Source organism: Drosophila tropicalis, unplaced genomic scaffold (assembly GCF_018151085.1).
Source record: "Drosophila tropicalis isolate 14030-0801.00 unplaced genomic scaffold, ASM1815108v1 contig_4, whole genome shotgun sequence".
NCBI lineage: Eukaryota > Metazoa > Arthropoda > Insecta > Diptera > Drosophilidae > Drosophila > Drosophila tropicalis.
Window position 1 is genome coordinate 856,052 of NW_027172862.1, and position 19,082 is coordinate 875,133.

The following is a 19,082-nucleotide window of genomic DNA, read 5'->3' on the forward strand; positions in this document are numbered from 1 at the left end:
ACATACATACATACATTAGATATACATACATACATACATATATCGTTTTTATTTTGTTTATTTTATATTTATTATTATTAAATATATGTATTAGCTACATATATGCCTATTAGTAGTATTTGTATAAATTGAATTATCCTTGGAAATCTATGTGTGTGTGTGTGTGTGTGTGTGTGTATTTGTGTTTATTTGGCAATTAAATGCACAGCTGCACTATAATTAACTATAAATTTAGTTACGAGCATTATCCATTGATTTCTTTATCCCCCTAATCGGGTTTGCTATGTCGTTTGGTTTTTGGTTTTTGTCTTTTTTTCGGTTTTTTTTTTTTGTGCCACAACCCATTTTAATATGTTAAAGCATCGGTTTTCCCGCCTCTCTCTCTCTCTCTCTCTCTCGCTCTCTCTCTCTCTTTCTTTCTATTTTATATTACATTTTTAGCCATCTTGTTCAATTTGGGTGAATGTCACAAATTGAATATGGCAACAGCAACAAAATTGAGAATGCAAAAAAAAAAAAATCAAATTAACGTATTGCCTGACCTGACACTAAAAATTTAATTTATTTTCAATTAAAATGGGGTTAAAAAAAAAAAATCATAATAAAAAAAAATAAATTAAATTCAAAAATGCAAAAGGAGAAAAACAAAATACAATTTGAAGGGCTTTGCCGCCCTTTGGTCTCCAGTCATATTCAGTTGACAGGCCATGGCCAATGCGCCAAACGAGTTGGCAGCTCGTGACACACAGTAAAAAATTAAATAAACCATGTGAAAACGAAAAAAAACCAAAACCAACAGCAACAACAACAAATCACAAAAATCAACAACAAATAACAGTTCATGCGCTCAATTACCCGCAATCAAAATGCATTTAAAAAACATTTAAACCTAATTGCCCCATCGTGCAACAGGAGCTTGCGGCAGGCCATGCCATGCCATGGCACAAACTCCAAACAAATCACACAAAAAAAAAAAAACAACACAACAACAACAAGAACCAGAAACCCAAAACACAACACCACCAAAAAAAAAGACAGAAAAGGCAACTTAAACACAGATCAACAATATGTAATGAGGAGCCGAACTGGAGACAGCTGGCAGACAAGCCCCATCATCTCAATGGGACTGTAATTAGAGAACACAGCACAGCCTAAAGGCGCAGGATAAAATGGACAAATCCTGTCCAACATAACATTTACATGAGATACTTGTTATAATTTTCAATTAATTACAATACTACAACGAACTAAACTACCGAATGGGCCAATAGACTCTGTTAGATAGCTCCCCTTCAGAGGATTGGGGAACAAACATAAAATGGTTTCCTAAATCATATTAATCCTTAGAAAACTTAATGACAAACTACAAAAATTTATGAGTGGATTCATTTCTTATCAGCAGGTGTCAGTTTGTTAGTTTGTCTCACTTCTTATTTGACATATTAGTTTTTCTGAATAAAAGAACAACCGATTCTTATGATGACCTTTTGGGTTTTTCTTTTTGCTACTCTCTTTCTTAGACCCTTTGCTCGTTGGTTATAAGTGAAACTGCTTTTGATTTCAATTAGGTAAGAGTATTTTGTGGGTAATGGAAGACCAAATCTACTATGGATACATTTATAACATTTAAGTTAGAACAAAGTAAGAGACAGATAAGCATTAACTGTCAGTGGGATACACAGGTTCCAACTGAGTATACTTGTATAAGTATTTCACTCAAAACTAGATGACTTCAGAATGATTGTACAACGACAAAAAGTCCATAATATTTGGAGGACAAAGCAGGGTTACCGTTTGACAAAGAATTGGCCTTGTAAATTTAATTAGTTTTACTTGTTTCATTTAGAGATTGAAAATGCTACAGCAATTCAAAGGATTTAGTTCAAATTCATAGCAGAAGCAAAGTAATAGAGTATTTTCATCAAACGATCCTTTTTCGAGGATCATTGGTTGAATCGTTGCTCACCTAGAAACTTTTGTACGAATCGTTGTTAATGTGATTACTTTTAAATGTTGCTTAACTATTGTATTACCTATTATTTGTGAGCTCTGATTTAATCAAACAAGGAACATGATTTAGAGAAGACACTATGCAAAACACATAAACAAAACCAAAAACTATATAAAATTTAAGTTATATTTCCACATTTTTTAAAGTTTTTTTTTTTTTTTTTTACCTATGACCTACTTAAAAATACTTTAAACGCTAAGCCTGTCTGACTTTGGAGCAGGGCCCTTTTAAATTCACTTTCAGTTGGTGTATCAGGGTGGTTTTTTTTCATATTTTTTTTTTTTTTTTTTTTTTTTTTTTTGTTGCTGTAAAAAATTCAAAACCACTCAAAAGCTTTTAATGGAAATTTGGAAAAGAAGATGAAGAAGAAGAAGAAGGAAAGGCTCGTTGTCTAGGCCGCAAGTGCACTGTTGTTGTAGGTCTTTGAATTATTTAAAATGCATCAGAAATAACTTGAAAACTCAAACTCGAAATATTACACACAAAAGTATGCAATCAAAATTCAAAAGGGCACAAACATTCAACTCAACGCCCAAAAAAAACATTAGAATTAGAAATAAAGGCATAAGAATTCACATAATGATTCCATCAAATTTAAACAATAAGATTTTCCTTTTCCAAGTGTGTGTGTGTGCGTGTGTGTGTCTGTCAATTTGAATGATTTAAATTCCAATGGAATTTGTTTTACAATTCCACACACTATGCAAACTTGTTTTGTTTAATCAAGAGCAATAAAATGCATTTGGCAATTGCATTTTGAGGGCCAACAAACAACTGGTTAACAAACATATTAACATTTTGCCTCAAGGTGGCAGGTCAATAATGCATAAATCGAACACATCGTAAATAATACTCGATCAATCAAACAATAAACAATGAACAACAGCAATTGCGATTTCTTTTGAAACGAAAAGGGATAGATAGAAGGAAGGAGAGAGAGGGCAAAAGGAAAAGAGAAAGCGAGAAAAATCAATCATTGAATTTACATTTTCGCTGCACGTTTTGACTGTTCGATTCGATTGCCATTTGAGAATGCCGCAAGAGGACAATTAGAGAGTGTCAAGAGGGAGGCGAACAAATTAGGAAAGTGGAGAAGGGAGGGGGGGTCCAAATCGTACGTTAAAACAACTAACTAACAAATCGCTTAAATAAACTTTGTCCTTCGGTTTTATACAATTTGTCATTTTCATTTTCATTTTCATTTGCATTTTGTTTGCACTTACTCTTCCTCTCTCTTGTCACTCCTTTGGTATGCCTTATTTGACTCTCTCTCTCTCTCACACACTTTTTCTCTATCTCTCTTTTCGCCCACCAGCAACCTCAGGGCATTTATTATTCATAGTTTGTTATGTATTTATTAATTTCTGTTTTCATTTGTTTGGCATTATCCTGGGGCTGTTGCGGGGGGCGACACAATTTCTTTTCCAATTATTTATGCAGCTTTTTCGATCTTTTTTTTAGCGCTTTTCACATTTTTTTTTGTTTTTTCGTTTTTTGTTTAGTGTTTTATTTAAATGTAGTTTCTATTAGTTAGCTTAGTTCATATTTACACATCTATATATATATATATATATATATAATAATAATAATCGTCATCATAAATATTTTTTTGGTTTTGTTTCTTGCTTTAAATTCAATAAATAACACGATGAAGTTTAGGTAGGAAAAGTTTGTGAAATGAGAGTCATTTTACTCTCTTGTCAAAGAGTGTGTGTTTGTGTGTGTGCATAATATTTAAGTGTGTGTGTTTGTGTGTGTGTTCATTTTTACAGTGTATATATTATATGGATTTTCACTTAGACACGTATCACCTCACCTGGTGCTGGCTTGGGACACATGGCAATGCTATCTCTAAGACGTAGGGCTGCATTGAGCTCGGCTCCCTCTTCCAACAATATCTGCTGATGTCCGACATCAGTCCGATCGTCATCGTCCATCATATCGTTGTCATCACCGTCATCATCATCATCAACATTAGCGCCATTAATATGTTGATCAGGATCATGATCTTTGCCGATCTCTTTGTCCTTTTCCTTCATTGATGATCAGCTGACTGGTCACATGAACATATCACCACCGATGCCGCCGCCGGATGCAAGGGATTTGCGCGGCGTTGTGGGCACACCATGAGGACAGGTTACAGCCTGTGAAGATCCGTTCTGCTTGGATTCATCCTCAAAGGTAACCATTTTCTCACTACGCGGTTTAAGCTGCACAATTTGCAATTGAGCTGGAGGCGGTGGAGGAGCTGCTGCTGCGGCTGCTGCATTGGGGCAGAGTAGTGTTTGTGGTGGACCCAATTGGAGGCCATGTGGTAGACCCATTCCAGTCATACCTACACCCATGCCCACTCCCATATTTGACATACCCATGCCAGGGCCCATGCCAGGCATGCCGGTCATTCCCATGCCCGGATTCATGGTATTGATGTTGGGCGAGAAGCGCCTGGGTGGAGGCAATGCCAGATCCCCGACACCCGATAGATTAAACTCGCTTATGCTGCGCGGCACAAAGTATTCCATATGATGCTCGGGTATCCCTGTGGAGCGTCGTATGGGCGTGTTTCGCTGAAAAGCTGAGCCGGATAGCGGACCAGCTGCTCCGCCGGCGCCGCCCATGGCTGCATGCAAGTGACTGCGCCTTGGAAGCGAACTGTATTGGGTCAATGTGTGGGCCGGGCCAAAGAACATGGTCTGATGTTGGGCCAGACTGTTGGCCGGCTGCACGCCCACCGTTTCCGCAGCACTGGGTCGTTGTCAGGAGGGTTTCGGTGTTACAGCCACCGAAACGAGAGCCAACTCCTCCGCCTTGGGCATTACATGATCTTGGACGCTGAATTTGCGCAACCACAAAACAATTTCCGTTTGTATCAGGCTGAAGCACATGGCCACCACTGCCATGCCCACCAATATATACGCGGAGGCTGTATACAAAGTCAAAGGGCCGCTAGGCGCCAGCTCCCCGAATCCAATGGTGCCCAACGATGTGAAGCAAAAGTACAGCGACTCGAGAACACTCCAATTTTGTAGCTTGTGAAAGAGAATGGCTCCACTGGTCACATAACAAAGCAGTACGCATACGCAAATTGAAATGGGAACACTGGGCGATCCGCCCCCGTTCGATGACTTTTTGCCGTGATGTTGCTGCTGTTGGTGTTGGTGTTGCTGCTGCTGCTGTTGCTGTTGCTGATAGACGGAAGGTGGTAATCCATATTGATGCAACTTGCTGGCGCCGCCACCACCGCCTCCGGCACCACCACCTCCGCCGCCGGCACCACCACCACCACCATGATGGACATAATGCTTGCTGCTCTTGTCTGATTTTCGTCCGCTGCCATTGCCGCCGGCACCAGCTGATCCAGATACACCGCTGCCAACAACGCCGCCACCGCCTCCCTTAACACAGCTACGCTTTCGACGAAAGAGGCAACGCATCCCTGCGGACAGAGCCTCACCCATGGCCGATAAGTAGAGCAGGACAATGGGTATGCCGAAGAGTGCATAAACTAGAGCAGCCACACGACCCCATTGGGTGCGGGGAGAGATACCGCCGTAGCCTAGAAAACAAGAAAAGAAAGCGTTTTAATGAGTATACAAGTTACAGTTGTTCCAAAGTAATAGAGACTTCTTCGATGAAGTGTCCCCCCTCCCCCTTAAAGGAGCCAAGAAGCACTACTTTAGGAAGGCATTGCGTTATTTGAAAGAGCAAGATGATCCCGATTCTCAGTGTACCTTCGACCTTTGCAGTTTTCCTTGCAACGAGCTCTTTAGTTGCCAGTATAACAGTTTGTATAACAGTGGCAAAACTTTGCTGGCGAATGCTGTAATTGGAATCCCAATGCTAGCCACAACGGACACACAAGCATCCAACCACCAATCTCATTAGCAGAGCTGACTATTCGGATTACCAACTGGATGAAAGCATTTCCAGGAGTAGCTCCTGCTGCAGGCTACTCCCCCAGTGGTTCAAACTCAACACAACTCAACTCAACGTGCACACAAACATAACCGGAATGTTCATATAACCTTTTCCCCCTTTTTTTTTTTTTTTTTTTTTTTTTTTTTTTGTTATTTTAATATTTTCTATGACCAGCCAGGCAAACAAGAATACAAAAATTTAACAGTAAAATTTACAACAGAGAAAAAAGAAAAGTATAAAAAATAACAAAATAAATAATAATAAGTGTGGAAAGGGTGGACGGGAAGGAACTAACTTTTCCATCGAGACGACTTGGCTTTGATGTTGTGTCAACGTAAACGTGGACTAGGCAAAGGCACAGGCAAAGGCAACGGCAAGGCCAAAATGGAGAGAGGAATGAAGAAAATGGCAAGCGGATGATGGTGCCGCCTATGGGCACGACCTGACCCAACATGGTCACTTGTCTGTGTCCCAAACGTTGCCTATCTGTCCGTTCTTCTGTCCTTCCGTCTCGATGTCTGTCTGACCGTCTGACTGGTTGGCTGGTTGGTTCGTTCGCACGTTCGTTCGTTCTTTCTTTTCTGGCCTCAGCAATGAACTTTTAATGTGGAAACTTTTATAATTGAGTAAAAATGTGCGTCTATGTGTGCCTGTGTGTCTGTGTGTATTAAATTTTATTACTTAAAAAAAAATGTAAGTAAAAAGCGAGCGACAAGAAGAGAATACATACATATATGTATGTTCGCATAACAGAATGAAAAACACAAAATGCTTTTGGCCCTGCCCTTAATGTACAAAATGCCTTAAAACCCCAAGCACGTTTAAGTGCATACATATGGAAGAGGGACATAAAGATAGATGAAGAACAGATGTAGCAAGTGGGCGGCAACAGGAGGAGGATGTGAGGAAGGAGGCGGAGCGAGATTGTGGATGAATATTGGAATGAGTTGTACTGCAGGAGGCAGAGGCAGAGGCAGAGGCAAAGGAATGGACCAAAAAGTAAAACGATGCATGTGTAGGCCGACTCTGGCTGGCTGGCTACTTGCCCCCTCTTAGGGCTATGTATGTATGTACGGAAAAGTTGTTGAAAATTATCATCATCGTGCTTATGCTCACATCTGTCCTCTTGTCCCCCGGCCCCCGGGCCCCGCTCTCATGTTCGTTAGGAACCCTTGACCAAAAAAATGTACAAAATTGTTAGTGAAAATTATAACATTTGCAATATAAAAGGAAGGCAACGGAATGGGTGATGGCGGGGGGGGTAGGGCTATTTAGGGGTTATGAGGCGGGTATCCATAAAATTGTATGTAGTTATAACTAACTAACTAACTAACGGCCCACACATGTCGGCCGGATCTGGACTCAACTCGACCAGCCTCGAACTGCTGGTCCTTGTGCCCTCAACCCTGGACTTGAACCTTTCTCAAACTGGAAACTCATGAAGATTTCTAATGAGAGACAAAGCATAGGATGGATCGCAGATAGGAGAGAGCCATGGGAATAGTCATTCGACATGGCCAGGCTAAGCCAGTCATAAAGTAAAGCCAGCCAATGGTAAAATGGTGCAAAAGTTGATACGGCCCCAAAAGAGGCAATTATGCGTCGCAATTTTCAAGCAACAAAAAACCAAAACACAGACTCTTGTATTGTCATTTGCTGCCGAAATTGCTGCAGCTTTTGTTGTTTGTTCTTATATATTTCCAAAGCTGCAAATACATTCATGAGCAGGCAAATTGCTTTTCTGCATGTTGCATGGTGTTTTGGTGCTGCATAGAAAGTCACTTTTCATCGCCTCGATTCAAAGTCAAAAGCCATCCAAAAGTAGGCAATGAAAAATCTAAATGAATTTTTGTTGAGCACATAAATCATCATCTGTTTGTTGATTACTAAATTCGAATAATCTTGATAAAAAAAGTGGATCTCCTGGCATAAATTGATATTACTTTTGGTCTCTTTTGCCATTTTTTTGTTTTAGATTTTGAATCTTAAAACTTCCGAGGGAATAAAATCCATTTTTTGTATTTTTCACAGCTTGTCAAAATCGGACGATTTAGGGTTACATGTAAAAGTAAACTAAATCTTTTTCAATTTGAATGTATCTAACGGCTTAATTGTGGCATAATTGGTATTAGCTCCCAAAAGTATGCAACAAGCAATGCAAGAATTAGCTTTTTGCAATATTTTAAGAAGTTTTGAAATCATCTGTGGATAACAAAAGCCTCAAAGCAAATATTGCTTGTAGACAATTTTTAATTATAAATTTGTTGCAAATAATGAATACTTTTAAAGTCTAATGCATACCCTAGGGGGGGAAAGTTACCACATTTCACAAGACTAGATCTGCCAAAGGCGGAAATACGTTTAACGTAAGTAAGGCGAATCTGTTGTAAGTATTATAAAGTTAAGAGTTCCTGCAAAAATTACTCAAAAATTGATAACTAAAGAACAAGATGTAAAATATAACAAAAAAGTACAGAAATTTGGAAGAAACGCCATAGAAATGCGTAAAGAAAAACAATACAATACAATACAAGGACACATTGTCGATTTGATAATACCCACAATATTTTTGACAATGGATTGAACTATTCTGCTTCAAACCATGGAAACATAAGCAGCATTTCTTAGGAACTCTTTTAAAGATATGACCAAATGATGAGCTGAAAAACTCGATGAAAAATGTGTTTGTTGGAATAAGATGCTTAAGGTTAAGCATGATGCATCCATTAATTATTTTAATTAATTCAATTAATTGTTAAATAGATATTTAATAGTTTAGTAATGTCTACTTTTGCTTCTTTTAATACAAAGAATTCTTAAACATTTTAAAAAGTGTTTCTGGTTAAATACAATTCATTTCAAGACATTTTTCGAACAATTTGTGAAATGATTGAACTGAGAAGGTTTGAATACAAATACTTGGTGGTTAGAGCAGGTTTACAATATGTTTTGAGTTTCTCCTTTGTCAACATTCACATTGCGAAATAAGGACATTTCGGCCAAAACCCGCGCCGTCTTTAAGTCGTCTCTTTGTGCTGCGCAATTTTAGCTTTTTGCTGCTTTTGCCAGCTTAGCAAGTCGTTTGATTTGATTAGTGGCCATTGATTACAAAATCACCCATTCCCCTGACCCCAACCCACACTTTGGCCACCCTCTACTTGCCCTTTGCTTGTGCTTTGCCACACAATGCCCCGGCAGCAACACCAAAAAAAGGGCAGCCCAGCCTCTGGCATAAGCCCCAAAAACAGAAAACCAAAGAAGAATAAGAGCAGATGAAGAACAATATATTACCGCAAAGACTTTTTGATACCCTTGTTTTAATTATTTCAACTAAAACGTAAACCAGATCTGTCAGCACAAATATGTCATTGACAAACAAGAGAGATTTTAAGGTCTAAAAAAACTATTACTAATACAGGGTATGATAGACTTTCATCGATTTTATGGACTATATATAAACCTCGAATGCCTTAATTGCAGGGTGTTTAAGCAAAGAAAAATATGAGAAAAAAATTAAAGAGAGAAATATTTTACTATGGCAATTTTCGGGGGCATAAAGTAATTACAAAATACTCGCTAGAGTCTCTCAAATGGCGGCAATGCAGACGAAAGACGGATGGGGTCAGAAGGTCAGAGGGAAGCGGACAAAACTGCGGTAAGGGGGGAAAAGGGAATCTCGACAAGAGTCTCGCTGTAATAGCTAAGAAATTAATTTTCACAAAAAGCTATTAAGAGAGTCACAACAATTTTCAAATATAAAACTAAACAATGCGCAAAAATGGATGGGATGGAGCTGTGGCTGCCTTCCCACCTAACCAAAAACAGCCACCCACTCGCCAACGGCCTTGGGGTCAAGTAGCAATGGCTGACTGACTGAGTGACCTCCTAGCTCAACCAACATCAGGGTACCAGTTTTTTTTCTCTTCCAACCCTCTGTAAACGTTTTAATTACAGATTCTAACAAAACAGATACTCTCTCTTTCTCTTTCTATTCGTATCTCTTTTTATAGATGTGTGTGTGTGTGTGTGTGTGTGTGGGATGCTTAAGATCTTTGAGTAATGAAATTGCGACACAATCACGCGCCTCATCGCGCCATAACATAGACAAATCTCCAATAAACAATGGAAAAATGAACGAATGGAAAATATCATCATAAATAATAATAATCATCGTAATAATGATATGCAAAAGAGGGTGGGCGATGGGCGAGAGACAGTAAGAATGTAACGGTGGTCGCTGCAAAAAACAAAGAGAATAAAACAAAACATGTCATTAAACGCCCCAAACAGCAACGGCAACATTGACAGTGGGAGCAACAACATCATCAACAACATGAAAGCAAACATTTTTTTATGACATGGCAACTGGCGCTTGAGGAATTAATTAAAAATTAAATGGCCTATTAAAATTGTTATCGAGACGCGGCGACGCCAACGCAAACGCCAATGCCAACGGCAACAACAAACATCGGCGCTGGCCATTTAACTGTCAGACAAATGCCAAATGGTAACTAAAGTCTGCACTGTCAGAGTCACAGTCAGAGACAGAATATGAGACAGAGACAGAGACAGAGATCCAGGACTCGGAGACAAAGGCAAGTGTGCAAACGTTTAACGGACCATCCCAGCCCAGCCAATCGCAATCTTTGCGGTGCGTGTGCGTGTGCGTGTCCGTGTGGGGGAATGTGTGTTAGCCATAAAACGCCATGGATGCGCTTGGAGACATTGTGAAGTGACGCCAAACGATGCTCAAATATGTCAAAACATGCGTAAAGTGCGGTCGACTTCAGTGTGGTGCGGCGTTTGTGTGGTAAGAACAAGAGAAGTAAAAGAAGTATATACACATGTATGTATTCGCTTTGTATACACAAAGATGATGAATATATTTTGTTAATGGCTTTCTTAACTGCTGCATTCTAGAGCAGTTTGCAATGGGAATATTGACATGCGTTAACAGTTTGTATAAACAATTTTTATTATGTATTTTCATCATACTCTAAACGCATGCCAAAGAAAACTAAATCAATTTACTCGTAAATACTGTATAACAGTCGCAGATTACCGAAAAATTTGCTTAACAGTGTGTAGGACAAATTGTATAACAGTATTTATAAGAGTTAGTTATATAACAGTTAGTATTAGTATGCCAGTTCGTAACTTAATGGGAGACATTAACATCTTGTTTGTATAACAATTTGTATAACAGAATTTATAACAGATTAAGTAACAAATTGTATGACAGATTTTATCACTGATCACATAAATGTGTATAGACTTTATACAGTCATTCAATTCGGTTGCTTTGATGGACAATTTTAAATGCATTGCAGGGTATAAATAATATTACTCATACGCAGAGTGGTTCACGAGTGGTTATGCATATGTTCTTTAATGTCTCTCAAAGAATGTTGCAAAGGTTATCAATAAACAAAGTTGTCCTAGTAATGGGAAAAATATCTCTCACACACAAGCCAGTTTGTTTTTTAGGAAGATAGGAAAATATATTACACGTACAACTTACTTATACATACATATGTATGTCAGTTCAATGAAGAACAAAAATATTAATCATACGAGATGTTGTACCAAAGACTACACTACCATTCACGCGCCATGCGTCATATAGTGGGCAAATGTACGATAAGTTTTTAAAAAAGCAACATTTAAATATTGCGCATACGACATGTTAATCAATAAAACATTGCTCATACGCCTTGTTGTTCACTTTGCGCCTACAAAAAAAGATCACTTAATCAGTTTATTTTTGTTTGATTTATATCAGGTTCAATAAAAACCAATATATTTTTTGCTTTCACTGCAGCAAATGTCTTTAGGGCAAAATGTTTTACACCTCGTCACCGTTTTATGTGCAGTTTTTGTCAACAAACGGTGTTAACGTGTAAAATACTTTGCCCTGTGGACAATAAATTAGCAAAAGGAAATAACCAAAAAACGTTGCTTGTTATTTTACAATTAAATATCTAGCCGAATGAACATCAACATAAGCAGTAGAAAGTTTGCTAAGGAACATTTGTAATCAGTTAATAGTCTTAGCTGTATACCTGTTTTGTCTTGGCCATCTTGACTAACAATATTTCCAAGTGTCAAAATAATTTAATGTTTGTGTTTTTGTTTCCTAATAATAGTCTATATTATAGTCTTGCGTAATGGTTAGCTAAACACTTGAAGTAAAATTCAGCTAGGTCAAGATTGTGCTCTTTCTTTTTGTTTGTATTACACTAGAAACGAAATATGCATAGTGCATGGATGTATGCACAAAAATTGCAAGTTCATTTTTATGCAGAATCATCACACATACATGTGTATGTATGTACAGTCGAGCTGGCACAAATGTGTTGGGCTATACACCCACACACACACACACATATCGATGTCGTTGCTACAGTCACAACAGTCAGTCAAGTCAGTATGATGGCTGCAAGGTTAAGAAGACTGAGTGGCCACTCGAATGGCAAATGGCGTCGAGGGTGGTTCGGGCAGGCAGACATCATTCCATAAAGTATGCTATGCAAAAGGGCATGACATACAACAACACACACATACACACACACACACACAGATATCAGCACACACACACACCCAGTCGTATCACATTAATATGAGTAACATATGACACAAAATGCCAAAAGCCAAAGCCATTGACATTGTTGTTCGCCGTCTTATTGCCTGGTCTGAGGGTTTTTTTTCGATTTTGATTTTATGACATTATTAAGCATTGATATACGAACAATAACAAATGGTCGGAGTGGCAAACCAGACAACAGAATGTAAATGAAAGTGTGAGCAGCGCAAATTACAAATAATAAAAAAGAACAGAGAGCGAAACATATCATACAAAACGGGGCGTAGCAAGTTTTTTCTCTACCTTCGTAATCGGTTTGATAATTTTAACATTTTAACTGATATCTGCCATATACATAAGCCATTTGTCTTCCAGCTATCAAGCTTTAAATGCCAAATGTGCAAAAGTTGGCGAAAATCTGCTCTTTACTTTTTGGTCGCCATGTCTATTTTGCTCATCGTCTTTCTTCTAACTTTTGTGTGAGATTGATTGCCTGCACTAAACCGTTGCAGGATATGAAAACGGTTGGAGGATGGAGAATTGAATGGAGGCAGGGCATGACATGGCATGGGGATGTGGTTTGGGTTGACACACATATCTCAGGCCTCTCATGATCATCGTCAAGCGTCGACATTAAAAAATGTATGTATGCTAGTTAAGGGGCCTGCCATTGGGCGTTCCTCGTCCTATTATGTCAATATATGTATGTGTGCCTGTGTTTTTCTGTGTGTTTGTGTACACTACACACATAATAGACATGGCCTAGGCGGCACATAGGGCACTCATTCAGTCATTCATTCATTCATTCGTTCGTTCGTTCGTTCGTTTGTTCGTTATTTCATTCAGGCATTCATCCTCGTCAGCGGAATGTTGACTTATCTGTGATTACCATTATTGTTGTTATTGTTGTTGTCGTTGTCCCAATGCTTTTGGCATTATTTGTTTTATATATTTGACACTATATAGCAGCCACTTCCCGCCCCGAAATTGCTGCTCACCGCTCGCATTAAACACAAAAGAAGAAGAACAAAAACATAAAGCCTCAGCCCACATAGTTGCCATAAAAATCAGTGTGAATTGCAATAAAATAAAATAAACTGCCACACACACACACTCACACACACACACATGAGAGAAATGGAAGAAAAATGGGAGAAATGTGAGTTGAAAAATCCCATTAAACGCTTCTTCTCGAAACATTTCTGAAACCATCAGCGTTGACATCACTCATGCTCTTTGATTAACCCCACTAACAAACTGTTTAAATGGCTAAAATAATAATATATGTCAACAAATTTTCTATATTTAATTTTGATTTGAAGTTTTGATCAAACGGTTTTTGTTTAAAGTTTTAGTTCGACTTCTAAAATATCAAACTATTTCTGTTTGTCTTTAGCTAAAAGAAATATTAGAACAATTTCTAAAAACTTCTTTCTAGTTAACTACTTATTTTAATGTTTATTCGTATCATCAGAAAGTAGTAGTTGGGCTCCCGAATAGTTTAAAAATTTAAATGACAAAAAATAAATAAATAAAACGCAAACACCAACGACCCAGAAGGTTATTAACAGCTTGCCAAACAAATTGCTTAATAATAATAATAATAATAATAATAATAATAATAATAATAATAATAATAATAATAATAATAATAATAATAATAATAATAATAATAATAATAATAGTAAAACAACAAAATTCCTATATATCATGGGTTAAATGGATGCCACATATAGGTCGCGAGGGCAAACCAGTTAGTTATGATGAGAGCCTGCCATGTGCAGAGAGAGGAGCAGCAGCTGAATCAGAGGTCAATATGTTTAATAAAGTTATCAATAATCAGACACACAAAGGCGACCAATTGACATGGTTGTGTGTGTGTGTGGTGTGGGTAAGGCAAGCGAGTAAGCCCCATAACAATGACAATGCAGTCCATAAAACTAGGTAAACCCATAAACAATCCACACGCTCACACATACATACATATGTCTATGTATGTGCATACACTCAAAGACAGGCTGTGGGTGGAAAAGGAATGCAATTGACAACTTTTCCGCAGTTGAAGACAATTTTTGCAGTATATTTCAACCACATACAATGCATTACTATACAAGTGTGTGTTTGTATGTATGTATTTGTATTTGTATTCGTTTTCTGCGCAATTTGTAATTTAAAATGGCAACCGGAAATGGCAGACAAAAACAAATGGTCGAAAAGAAGCAGAAAAGGATACAGACCATTACATATGAGTAATTTCATACACATATATGTACTTTATACTATACTTTATGGCTCTAACAATTTGAAGGTCAAGCCCATAGAAAGTACGCAAACAATTGCTAAATACATACAAGCAAACCAATATATACAAGAAAGGTTCTCAAAATTGGAAATCTTTATTGTGTGCATTTTATTGATCACTTAAATAAATTGGCTTCTTACGTATAAAAACGAGATTATTTGTTCAACAATGGTTAATGGAATTATCAGACAACTTGTGGGCGAGTATTTACGTGTGATTAAGCCCATAAAAGAGCATAAAATCCTAACCATAAGTAGATAGAGCAACATATGGCTAATATTTATGGTTGACTCCAAACAAAAACTCAACATAAATCACAAAATGGCGACAAACGAGGACTAAAGAATGCAAAAAAAATGGTTTCAATGTGTTAATTTTATTGCTTCAACTTCAAATACAGTATGTAATTTGCCATAATCTGGGCTAATATTCAAATTGAATTACAGTCTAGTGTGTGAGAAGAGAGTCTAAAATCCTTAAATAGATAGATTCACCATAAACACACATACATACACACACGATACATGTATGTGTATGCAGGCTCTTGGGTGCCATCAATTAGTTGGGTAAATCATATGGGAATAAAAATGGAAAACCAAACGCAAATGCTTTAAGTGATAGACCATGGCCAATGTGAAAGAGTGAGAGCTAGAATATAGGATATGCAATTCATTATCAGATTGAATTTCGGATTACCCCAAAAAGTAGACTATTCAATTTATAACATATTTCATTAGGCCAAAAACAGAAACTGTGAATTATGTTCCACGTTTCGCGTTGATCATTGAAATCACGTAGTCCATTTAGTTATTCGATTATTTCTTTATTTATTTGCATCTATTATATCCATTTCTCATCTAAGTAAGAGAGAAAACTCTGAACTGTAGAAGAGATTGATGTCAAGACCTGGATTGTCGTATATGAGAAGTAAAGGCAAATTCAATTTGTTTAATAAATAAAAAGATTTTGCATTGAGATTCCACACATTTCATTAGTTTCATAACAAAAAGGTAAGCTCTATAGAAAATATTTGCAGAATACCTTTTAAATATATATTTTACATCGCAAACTAAAAGAAATTACATTTAACGAATGACATCTTGTTATTCAAATTATATATTTTAATTTATATTTCTGCAAAGGCTTTTGCTTAGTTATTTTACCTCAAAGGAGAAGAAAACGAATGCTGTCTCCATGCACATGACAAAGGGAAATCAAAAAGAAAAAAAAAAAAAAAGAGTATAGTTACTTCAACTCTCTATTAAGCGATTGTTGCCCCTGGCAGCCAATCAAAAATAGCTTTTTTCTGTTTGCTTTATCCTCTTTTTTGTTTTGTTGGTGCGTTGTTGTTGGCTTTTCTTTTTCCCGATTTTGTGATTTTAGTTAAATATATGTTCATTATTTCATAAAGAGCTTAGACTGACTGGCTAACAAAACTGATATGCAAGTGGCCAGAGCCCCAGCTAAAGACAGCCACAAATAAGCGGATAAAGAGCGTCTCCTTCCTTTCTTTGAACCAATATACAGGAAAAGAAAAAGAAGAAAGAAAACGTTTAGCTGCAATTGAGGGGAAAAGTTTTTCTGCCAGCTCAACATCAAGCTCAATGGATTTTTTTTTTTGTCTTGTGGCAATCATAAATGTCCCTTCTGTATGCGTCTCTCTCTCTCCCTCTCTTTCTCTGTCTGCGCGTGTGTGTGTGTGTGTGAGGTCATTTATTATATTATATTTATAGAAAACACATTAACTGGAATCGAAGCGAAATATATAAAAAAAAAAAACCAAACTGAGCGTATTTTGTACAAATTGTTCCATAATTGATTGATGTGCAGGCCGACAAAAAATTCCAAGTTCTGCGCCAGACAACAAACTCACTTCGAAGTAAAATGGCAACAAGAGCTTAGAAATGCTTCACTGACTCGTTTGTATGTGTGTACTATCTTCCATCCTACCCCGTGCTACTATTCTCCTTGCTGCTCTGTCTACACTTTTCCACAGCTGACTAAAATGTGTTATTTTGGTTTTTGGCCTGCCAAACCAGCTGCCATTGGCAGTAGTCGTTCGTCCTCTTCACCCATCAGCCATCACCCAACCATCCCCAGTTTAACTACATTTTCCGGACTGATGTCAAAATAATTTCAATGACGCCCACAAAATACACAAAACACTCAGAGGAACAGAAGAGAAAGAGACACAATGAGAGAATGAGGCACATATAGAAAGAGAGAGATGAGGTTGGGGGCATGCTGAAGATTGGTAGGAGCCATAAAGGGGAGGGCAAGGGGGGGTACAGGCAACACATCGAGTTATTTAGACAGATTTTTGATAGCCACCCCACAAAATTGAGTTTTGATTTGAAACTCAATTCCCCCATCATACATACATACATATATACATAGATGGCTGGTGCCGGGGAAGTCTGTGGGGCCGGAGGGGCTGTAAAATGAGTGGTAATGGTAGGAAAGAAAGAAACTTGACAGAGGTAGGTAGGTGGGGGGGAATGGTGAGCCTACACTGTCGCTGATTGCTACAAATTCAATTGATTTGACAGCCGCGTTTATTGTGGACGAATTCGTTGCCCTTCCACATCCCCACGCACTCTCTGTCAGTCTTTCTTTCTGCTCATTCAGCCTGTGTCTCAGTGTGTGTGTGTGTGCTATCTGCTTTTGATATGTTCCTTTTCGATGTGTCAACCCAAAAAATGCGTATGCGCGAGAGGAAATCATCAATTGGTCATAGTTCACTGAACTACAAAAAAAAAAAATTGTTTCTATACACTTTCCAAAACAAAAACAAAGCTAAACCGATTAAAAGTTGCACAGTTTTTGGTTAGAGCAGATATTTAAAAATAAATACACCAAAATTTATAAGAATAAATATAGATTTTTGACTTGGAATAAAGACATTTACCATAAACTTGACCTAAACTTTGAGATAGACTGAGTAAAATTCATTCCTCCCCATTCGGTTTTACTCTGACTTTAAATTTTTCAAAAATTATTCTGTTTAGAAAATTTTTGTTATATTGAAAACCCAAACAGGAACTTTGGTATAAAGAAGCTAGATAAAATATCTAAAATCTTGCCAGTGTACACAAATTGCGGTTCGTGGCTTATTTAAGATGACTTCTGCTTTATTGTTTTTATTTGCCTCTTTTTTTTCGTTTGCTATTCTATGCTGTGATCACAATTTTCGGACCCACAAAATCAAATTAAGACCGGAAGATTGTGGCTAAAAGAGAAGAGGGGAACGGAAGGCCGAAAGAATGAAGAAAGTTAATTACATTTTGCCAGTATCTTAATTGTGCGTGTGTGTGTGTGTGTGTCTCACTCTCTCTCTCTATCTTTTTATGTATATTTCAATTTATATTTCGTTTGTGAAATCTTTTAACCACAGAGTGATACTTTTTTTCTTTCACTTTATCTTTGGCTATGGCTTCGGTTTCGGCTTCTTCTGGTGTTGTCGGTAGAAAATGTGCTTAGCCCTGAGGATATTTATAATTTATTGAAATCTGGGCAACAAAAAACCAAATTGGCGTTAACATCAGAGAGTCGATGTGGGGAATGTTGTAGTGAGTGTATGTATGTATGTAGATGAGTGAGGAAGACGGGCGACGCGTTTCGCAAATTGAAAAATGCTTTTTCAAGTGTTTGTTGCCCATCGACACGACGACGACAACAACAATAACATCAGTAAGAGTAGAGAAAAAGATGCAGCAATCTGCCCATTCTTCCTCCCACAATTGGGTTGACAGTTTGTTAATTAAAAACAGCAGCCGCTTGGTCAGGCCGTTGGTCATCTCCCTGGTCAGCAGGCAGCTCACTCAGGCGGTCACTCAACGTCTCCTCATACACACACACACATCCGAAGTGAGAGAGAGAGAGCGAGATAGAGAATCACACAAAGAAACACACGTGCCCAATGCAGACACGATGGCAAATGTCAGACAGGGCTAATAAATAGCCCAGAAAATCGAACTGGGAAAACAACAGACAGAGACAGATAGATAGATAGAGAAAGACAGCAAGCAAGTAAATGCAAAAAAAAAGGGAGATACAGAGGTTGAGAGGAGGTCCATTTCACTCACCTATCGTTGTAATTAATGTCAGGGAGTAGAGAAAGGCTGAAGCGTAAGTCCATTTGTGAGTTGGTGCATTCATTTGAACGCCTCCCGGCTGATAGACCTTCGACTGCCTTACAGCACGCAACAGAGTGTCCTAAAGAGAAAAAGGGAATTCGAGAGAGTTTCCAAAGAGATTGTTGGTATAAC

The 19,082-nt window shown here is 37.9% G+C and overlaps 1 protein-coding gene across 1 annotated transcript in view; it reads right to left on the minus strand.

The window, feature by feature from the left end:
- Positions 1 to 3,596: 3,596 nt before the first annotated feature.
- The window catches only part of LOC137573368 (uncharacterized), a 58,867-nt gene continuing 43,381 nt past the window's right edge, over positions 3,597 to 19,082 (minus strand). Inside the window, 3 exon segments of the mRNA XM_068285298.1 lie at positions 3,597 to 3,909; positions 4,066 to 5,567; positions 18,900 to 19,029. Of these exon segments, the coding sequence (XP_068141399.1) occupies positions 3,808 to 3,909; positions 4,066 to 5,567; positions 18,900 to 19,029 (1,734 nt within the window). The 3' untranslated portion in view covers positions 3,597 to 3,807.